Raw genomic sequence first — 7,270 nt, 5'->3', positions numbered from 1 at the left:
GGGGGACATGGGACAGCGAGGGGGGACACGGGACAGCGAGGGGGACACGGGACAGCAGGGGGGACCCGGGACAGTGAGGGGGTGCCAGGACAGCGAGGGGGACACAGGCTCCTCCGGGCCAGCACGGGGTGCAGTACCCCCTCCCAGGACCCAGGCCTGCTCCCCCCGCCGGCAGCAGCCCTATCCCCCCGCCACCCCCAGGCTGTCCCCCCCGTCACCGCTTGGCACCAGGACGCAGCGGGGGCCTGCTCTGCACTTTATTAGTGGGGCAGAGGGGGGTGCAAGGGGGGTCGCTGCCCCCCGTGCGCGCCAGGCCCCCCTCGCCCCTGCAGCCCGTGGGGGCCGGGGTGCTGCGGCACGTGTCACTGCTTGCCAAGCAGCGGGTGTCACTTGTCACGGCGGGTGTCACAGCTTGCTGGGCGACGGGTGTCACTTGTCCCCGAGCGGCAGGTGTCACACGCTGCGGCGCGGCGGGTGTCACTTCTTGGCGAGCTGTGCGCGGGCGCGCGCCAGCCGCTCGAGCAGGGCGCCGTCGGTGCCCGGCCCGCACCGCGCCAGCACCAGGCTCAGCTCGCTCTCGCTGCGGTGCTCGATGGCGGCGTCGGCCGCCTGCTCCAGGTCCCTGCGGCGGGGACAAGGCGGGTGAGCGGCGGGGGCGCACGGGGGGGCCCCCCGGCCGCAGCCCCACGCACCCCACCAGCAGGAGGGCCTTGACGCGCTGCTCGGGGGCCACGCGCGCCGCGTACTTCTTGGCCTCGTAGCGGTTGTGGTGCTTCACCGAGATCTCCACGAAGGGCTGCGGGGGGCACGCTCAGTCCTGCCCCCGCCATGGCCAGGGGGCTGGCACCCACAGAGCCCCTTACCAGGTATCCGATGGGAGATTTCTTGCTCTTGGAGAACTTCTCCATCTCCTCCCAGTCCCCGCGGGTGGCCAGGGCGCTGAGCTTCAGCCACCAGTACCTGGGCACGCAAAGCGAGCACGAGGGCTCAGTGGTGCCAGGGGAGGAAGGCTCTGCTCCTCCTTCTCGCCTAGGCCCGTGAAGCCCCCGCAGCCCCGAGGAGCCCAGCGAGGGGCTCAGTTGCTGCTCCAGGTGCAGCCCCGGGGGTGCAGGGAGGCGCTGCGGGTTTAGGACAGGCTCAGCGCTGGCCCAGCTCTGGGTAGGAGACGAGCTCCGGGCATTCCCAGGCTCAGGCTGGGCTCAGCGCTGCCCGGCTCGGGCTTGGGGATGAGCTCCAGGCGCCCCTGGGCCCGGGACGGGTTCAGCGCTGCCCGGTTCTGGGTTGGGAACAAGCTCCGGGTGTCCCTGGGCCCGGGACGGGTTCAGCGCTGCCCGGTTCTGGGTTGGGGACGAGCTCCGGGTGTCCCTGGGCCCGGGACGGGCTCAGTGCTGCCCGGTTCTGGGTTGGGGACGAGCTCCGGGCGCCCCTGGGCCCGGACGGGCTCAGCGCTGCCCGGTTCTGGGTTGGGGACGAGCTCCGGGCGCCCCCAGGCAGGGCTGCGGCGCGGGGACACCCACCGCTTGTCGGGGATCTTGAAGTCGCGGTAGAGCTGCTCGGCACGCTTGTGGTGGCCGTCCAGGATGAGGTTGGACACGGTGTCGTGCAGCGAGAGGTCGACGTAGGGCTTGTCCAAGTCCTCCTGGAGGTGCCGCTGCAGCCGCAGCAGCTTCACCTGGTCCTCGGTGGCCTGCGGAGCCGCATGTGGGGGTGAGGGGTCCCCGACCCAGCCCCACGGTGCAGGGGGGTCCTAGGAGCTCCCACCAAACCCGCCACGCTCACCTTGGCAGCAAACTCGTTCTTGGCTTTGTAGTAGGCGTCCTGGGCGTTCTGCAGAGCGCCCACCCTGCCCTCGATGCGCTGGGGACAGACGGCACCGCATGAGCCACCCGCTGCAGCTGCAGGGGACAGGGCAGGCAGGCCCGGTGACAAGGACACCGCCCTACGAGCCCAGGGAGGCCCCGAGCAGGGACAGGGACCCCCGGCCGCCCTGGCTGGTGCTCCCGAGCTGTGTGGCACAAAGAGCTGCCGCCCGCCCCGGCCCTGCTCGCAGCACAGGCGGCACGGGCACACGGCCAGCGCGTGCAATGCAGCTCCCCAACATCCCCGCCAGCCCGGAGCCCCCCTCAGACCTTCTCGGCGTAGCTGGAGTGGACGTGGAAGTTGCCGAGCTCCTGGTGATTGTCGTCCTGGTTGTACAGGTCCTTCAGCGTCTCCCGCTCCTGGTGCTTGCAGAACTGGGGGGCAGGGGGCAGGACACGGAGCTGCCCCAGTGTCACCGTGCCCGGCTGGCTGCCGGCCGCAGGGCCACGGCGCAGGGGACACCCACCTGGCGGTACAGGCTCAGGGCCACCGGCTGGTTCTGCAGCGTCATGAAGAAGGTGCCGCGATTCAGCTCGTTCTTCAGGTGGAGCACGACCGTGTAGACTGGGGCACGAGGGGACTGAGCACCGAGACCCTCCTCGGCGATGCCGCGGGCCGGGGGCGAGGGGGATGGCGCTGCCGCCCTTACCCAGGTCGGTGTCCCCGCTCTCGATGGCTTTGCTCAGGGCCAGCTTGCTGCGCTTCATCTTGAGCAGCAGCGGGACCTGCTCCCCGGAGCGCGGCTCGTACTCCAGCAGCTGCGGGCGGCAGAGAGGCCGTGGGCACCCGGCCACCGTGCCGTGACCAGGGCCGCTGTGCCAGGGTCACCGTGCCGCAGCCAGGGCCACCGCGCCATGGCCAGGGCCACCACCACGGCCCCGCGCACCTTGATGGCTAGCTCCGTCCTGCCGCAGTCGTAGGCCCGGGCAGCAATCTCAGAGTAGGAGATGCCCGGGGTGTCCCCAAGCTTCTGGTTGATGGCGTGGGCCACCTCCTCGTCCGACTTGTCCTTCTGCTGCACCTGGAAGGGAGCGGGAGCAGGGAGGCGCGGGCAGGGAGCGGCGCGGGCGCCGGCCCCGCGGGCGCCGCGTACCTTGTAGCAGGCCCAGTGCGCGAGGATGCGGCTGACGCCCTGCATCTCGGGCAGCCGCAGGTACTCGCAGATGCGGATGGCCAGCGGGTAGAGGCGCCGCAGCACCAGCCTGCAGCGGCGCCGGGAGCGGGGTGAGCGGCGCGGACACCGCCGCGGGGCGGCCGCACACCGGCCTCGTCCCGCCAGCCGGGACGGGTGTCCTCACCTGTCCAGCAGCACCTCAATGGTGAGCCGCTTGTATCTGGGGGACCGTCAAGGGACACCGGTGACCCTGCGAGCCCCCTGCCCGCCTGGCAGCCCCCAGAGCAGCCGCGCACACAGGGCAGCAGAGTGTCCCTGCAGCTTGCAACCACGCGGGCAGGGACACAGGGATGCCCCAGGGGGACGGGGCCAGGCCAGGCCTAGCAGGCTGCAATGAGCACCAGTGTCTCAGCTACAGAGCCCTGCCCGGGGCTCGGAGCACGGCTGCTGCTGGGGCCAGCACATCCCTTCTCCCCAGCTCGCCACCGTCCCTGCGGAGCACCGGGCCCAAAGCTCCGGCCCCTGGCAGCCCCCGGCAGCCCCGGCCCCGCGGGCGCTCGCGGCCTCCCGCGGCTCCCGCACTGAGGATACTGCGTGAAGGTGAGGGGGATGCCGATCTGGTAGTCGCGGATGGCGTTGAGCACCCGCAGATCCTGGCACATGCGCACGAAGCTCTCCGGGGGGAACTTGTCGATGAAGCACTTGCCGAAGGAGGCGGCCTGCAGCACAGACACCGTGGCGGTGGCTGCGGGAGGGCAGAGCTGGCGGCCTCAGCCCAAATCCTCCGTCCGCCGCTCACCCTCAGCAGCGACTTCTGCGTCTCGGGCTCGTGCTCGTAGCCGGCAGCCTCAATGCACTGGCTCACGGCCTCGGGCAGCAGCTTCTGCTCCTTGATCTCCCGCAGGTACTCGTCCGCCTTCTGGCTCTCCTTCTGCACGGGGCGCAGCCGGGCAGAGCTCAGCACCGTGGAGCAGACATCCAGCACGGAGCACCCGGCTCCCCAGGGGGACGAGCCCCAACCCGGGCATCCCTGGCACCCGCACCACGTCCAGCCCGCAGGAGACTCCAGGGCAGCAGCGAGCGCGAAGCCGGGGCCACAGCGCTGCTGGGCTTGTCCCCATCGCGGTGCCGTGGGGCAGGGGAACCATGGGGCAGGGGCGCCCGGCCAGCGGGTCCTACCTCGTATTCCTTCTGCGCCTCCAGCAGCAGAGCGCCCGGCGCCATGGAGGCGATTTTGAAGATCTCCTGGCTGGCCTCTGCGCACAAGGAAGGGGGATGCGGGGTGAGAGGCTGCCAGGCCGGGCGCGAGGCATCGGGGCGCCCGCTCGCTCGTGTCGGCCCCCCATACAGCTCTGTGACCGCAGGAGCGAACCAGGTCTCACACCGGTTCTGCAGGGACGGGGGCCAGCCCGGGGCATGGGGGACACTCGGGTGAAGGGGCAGCTGACGGGCCGCGCTCAGCCCTTCGAGCACAGCCCCCGTGGCCCTGCTGCCACCAGGGAGGGGACACCGCGGCCCCGCGCACATCTCACCTGGCACCTCGTGCAGGAACTCGTGCGAGCTGCGCGACAGGATGCGGACCCCGTCCAGCTCCGGCACCAGGTAGGAGTCCTCGTCCAGGACAAACCTGTGCTCCCGCTAAGGACGAAGGCGGCTCCCGGCGGCAGCCCCGCTCCGGCAGCGCGCGGCCCCGGCCTTGCCGGGCTGCGGCTCCCAGCACCGCGTACCGGGCACACAGGAACCGTCCCGCCGCGGCAGCCCAGCCTTGCAACGACACCCGTCCCTCCCCGCCAAGGATACTGGATGCTCTCCGTGGAGCTGCCCGCCACCACGAGCAGGCGCTCCCAGGCCAGGAGCAGCGCGCGCTGGCGGCTGCGGGGCCGCGTGCACCTGCGGGCAGCGCCGCGCTCAGCCCACGGCAGCGGCACCTCCAGGGCGCTGCCGAGCCGGGCACGGGGCGCCGCGCAGGCCGACACGGGCCCCGCGGCAGGGCCGGCAGCCCGCGGAGCACTCACCAAACCATCTGCCGCGGCGGGGAGCGGATGCTGCTGTTGAACTCGCAGAGCTTCTCCTGGAGCGGGAGCGGACAGAGCTGCAGGGGCCGGAGCCGAGCGGGGAGCCGGGAGCCACCGCGGAGCACAGCGGGGCTGCCCCGCGCGCCCCAGAGCTGCCCCTGCCCCGTGAAAGAGGGCGCGGGAATCGAGACTCAAGGGGAGCGCCTTGGCTCGGAGAGCACAAGGTGACCAGGGTGCCACCAGCACGAGGCAGGTGACGACGGGGGAAGCTGGGAGCTGGGGCTGGCGAGGCCCCACACTGAGCTATGGTGATAGGGCTGGCATCACCCTGGGAAATAACACCCTAACTGCCCAATTCGGGTGCAGCAGAATTGGGATGGGGAGTGTGGGCAGAGAAGGGACACACCAGAGCAGCAAAAACAGAGCTTAAGAGACGGAAAAAAAGACATTATAGATGTCAACACCCTAAATGGTACAACTGCACCTCAAGATAACAGAGCTTTGGGGTCAGGGCACACTTTGCTGCAGGTTTGGGGCAGCGTGGCGCAGCGTGGTGCTCACCTTGAGCGTGGCCAGCCCCATCCAGACGTAGCCGCTGTCGGTGAAGAGCGCCAGGCAGCGGTAGTTGAAGGACACGGCCATGCGCAGGTAGGCGCCGGCGCCGGGGCTCATGCCGGGGGGCGTCTGGGACGGCGCGGGGGAGACGGCAGGGGGGTTACACGGCGAGGGGGAGGACCCGGGGCTGCGGAGGCGGCACCGGGCGCACTCACCACCACGGAGCAGGCCGTGTTGTCCAGCAGGAAGAGGTCCTGCCCGGCGGCCAGCAGCACCACGGTCACCCTGTCCTGGGACAGCACGGCCCAACAAGAGGGCGGCTGGTGCAGACCTGCGGGGCGCGCGGCGTGAGGACCGAGCACACAACTGGGCATCACCGAGGCCACCACAAAGGACCCACCTGGCACCTCGGGCATGCGCCGCAGCTTGAGGTCGTCCACGTTGGCGGCGAGCGAGAAGCGGTGCGCGCCCGTGAGGATGGCCACGCCGCTGCCGTACTCCGTGTGGAAGACCTGCGCCTCCAGCACGCGGTTCTGCAGCACCTCCTGCAGCGGTGCGAGCGGGCTGAGCGCCGGCTGCGGGTGAGGCGCCGGGCGCGCGGGGAAGCGCCGGCGGCGGCGGCGCACGCGGAGCGCGGGGACTCGCGCTCCGCGTGCGCCGCCGCCGCCGGCGCTTCCCCGCGCGCCCCACTCACGTTGCCCATGCTGAAGTGGCGCCTGAACTCGCAGAAGAGGCTGTAGACGAGCACGGTGCCGTCCTCCTGGATGCAGAGCAGCTCCTCGCTCGCCGTCCAGCCCAGGTGCACCAGCTGGCCGCTCTTCCACTGCGGAGCGCGACGGGACGGGGCGGCTCAGCGGGGTCGCATCCCGGGATGAGGAAAGCTCCCGCGGCGGCACCGGGGAGGCGTTGCTCAAGCCGGGATGCACCGGGAGCATTGCGGATTCCCGAGCTGACACTCACCGGGATGGCGGCCAGGAGCAGCCCCGAGGCCGAGTAGATCTCAAGGCGCGGGCGGGCGCCCGGGGAGCGCTCCTTGCGGGCGCCGTTGCGGAGCAGCGCTGCGGGGCGGCCCGTGAGGCGGCGCCGCGTGGCCCCCCTTGTCCCCCCGTTGCACCGTTCCTACCGATGGGCCCCCCGTACGGGGCGGCCGCCAGCAGGCACTCGCGCAGCTCCTCCTTGACGCCCCACTCCATGGCGTAGAGCTCGAAGCGCCTGCGGGCAGCGGCTGCCGCACCGGCACCGGGACCGGCACACAACCAGCCCCAGCCCCACAGCGGGACCGAGGCCCCAACCGGCCCCACAGCAACCCCGAGACCCCAAAGAGCCCCACAGCAGCACCGAGACCCCAACCAGCCCCACAGCAGCACCGAGACCCCAAATGGCCCCAGCACCCCTGGCCCCCAATTGAGACCCCAACCAGCCCCAGCCCCACAGCAGCACCAAGATCCCAACTGGCCCCATTGCCCCACAGCAGCACCGAGACCCCAACCAGTCCCAGTATCCCCAGCCCACAGCGGCATGAAGACCCATTTGGCCCCAGCATCCCCAGCCCCACAGCAGCACCGAGACCCCAACCGGCCCCAGTGACCCCAGGCCAGCCCACAGCGGCACCGAGACCCCAACCGGCCCCATTGCCCCCCAATGGCGCTGAGACCCCAACCGGCCCCAGCGCCCCCAGCCCCACAGTGGCACTGAGTGAGACCCCAACCAGCCCCAGCCCCACAGC

At 71.3% G+C, this 7,270-nt stretch overlaps 1 protein-coding gene across 1 annotated transcript in view; it reads right to left on the bottom strand.

Moving 5' to 3' along the window:
• Nucleotides 1-418: 418 nt before the first annotated feature.
• The window catches only part of VPS16 (VPS16, CORVET/HOPS core subunit), a 7,549-nt gene continuing 697 nt past the window's right edge, over nucleotides 419-7,270 (bottom strand). The window contains exons 2-24 of the mRNA XM_026048614.1: nucleotides 6,668-6,756; nucleotides 6,505-6,602; nucleotides 6,239-6,367; nucleotides 5,945-6,089; nucleotides 5,760-5,875; nucleotides 5,551-5,673; nucleotides 4,990-5,045; nucleotides 4,775-4,864; nucleotides 4,507-4,601; nucleotides 4,154-4,230; nucleotides 3,774-3,905; nucleotides 3,566-3,693; nucleotides 3,159-3,194; nucleotides 2,954-3,062; nucleotides 2,747-2,881; nucleotides 2,510-2,618; nucleotides 2,327-2,424; nucleotides 2,130-2,234; nucleotides 1,780-1,857; nucleotides 1,518-1,687; nucleotides 864-960; nucleotides 693-796; nucleotides 419-622 (exon numbers count right to left, since the gene is read on the bottom strand). Coding sequence (XP_025904399.1) covers nucleotides 478-622; nucleotides 693-796; nucleotides 864-960; nucleotides 1,518-1,687; nucleotides 1,780-1,857; nucleotides 2,130-2,234; nucleotides 2,327-2,424; nucleotides 2,510-2,618; nucleotides 2,747-2,881; nucleotides 2,954-3,062; nucleotides 3,159-3,194; nucleotides 3,566-3,693; nucleotides 3,774-3,905; nucleotides 4,154-4,230; nucleotides 4,507-4,601; nucleotides 4,775-4,864; nucleotides 4,990-5,045; nucleotides 5,551-5,673; nucleotides 5,760-5,875; nucleotides 5,945-6,089; nucleotides 6,239-6,367; nucleotides 6,505-6,602; nucleotides 6,668-6,756 — 2,464 coding nt within the window. The 3' untranslated portion in view covers nucleotides 419-477. The remainder of the gene's footprint in view (nucleotides 623-692; nucleotides 797-863; nucleotides 961-1,517; nucleotides 1,688-1,779; nucleotides 1,858-2,129; nucleotides 2,235-2,326; nucleotides 2,425-2,509; nucleotides 2,619-2,746; nucleotides 2,882-2,953; nucleotides 3,063-3,158; nucleotides 3,195-3,565; nucleotides 3,694-3,773; nucleotides 3,906-4,153; nucleotides 4,231-4,506; nucleotides 4,602-4,774; nucleotides 4,865-4,989; nucleotides 5,046-5,550; nucleotides 5,674-5,759; nucleotides 5,876-5,944; nucleotides 6,090-6,238; nucleotides 6,368-6,504; nucleotides 6,603-6,667; nucleotides 6,757-7,270) is intronic.

This window comes from Nothoprocta perdicaria, unplaced genomic scaffold, assembly GCF_003342845.1.
Source record: "Nothoprocta perdicaria isolate Ctin4 unplaced genomic scaffold, notPer1 scaffold_559, whole genome shotgun sequence".
NCBI lineage: Eukaryota > Metazoa > Chordata > Aves > Tinamiformes > Tinamidae > Nothoprocta > Nothoprocta perdicaria.
Note: the sequence above shows the minus strand (reverse complement) of the source record. Positions and strands in the feature narration are given on the sequence as shown.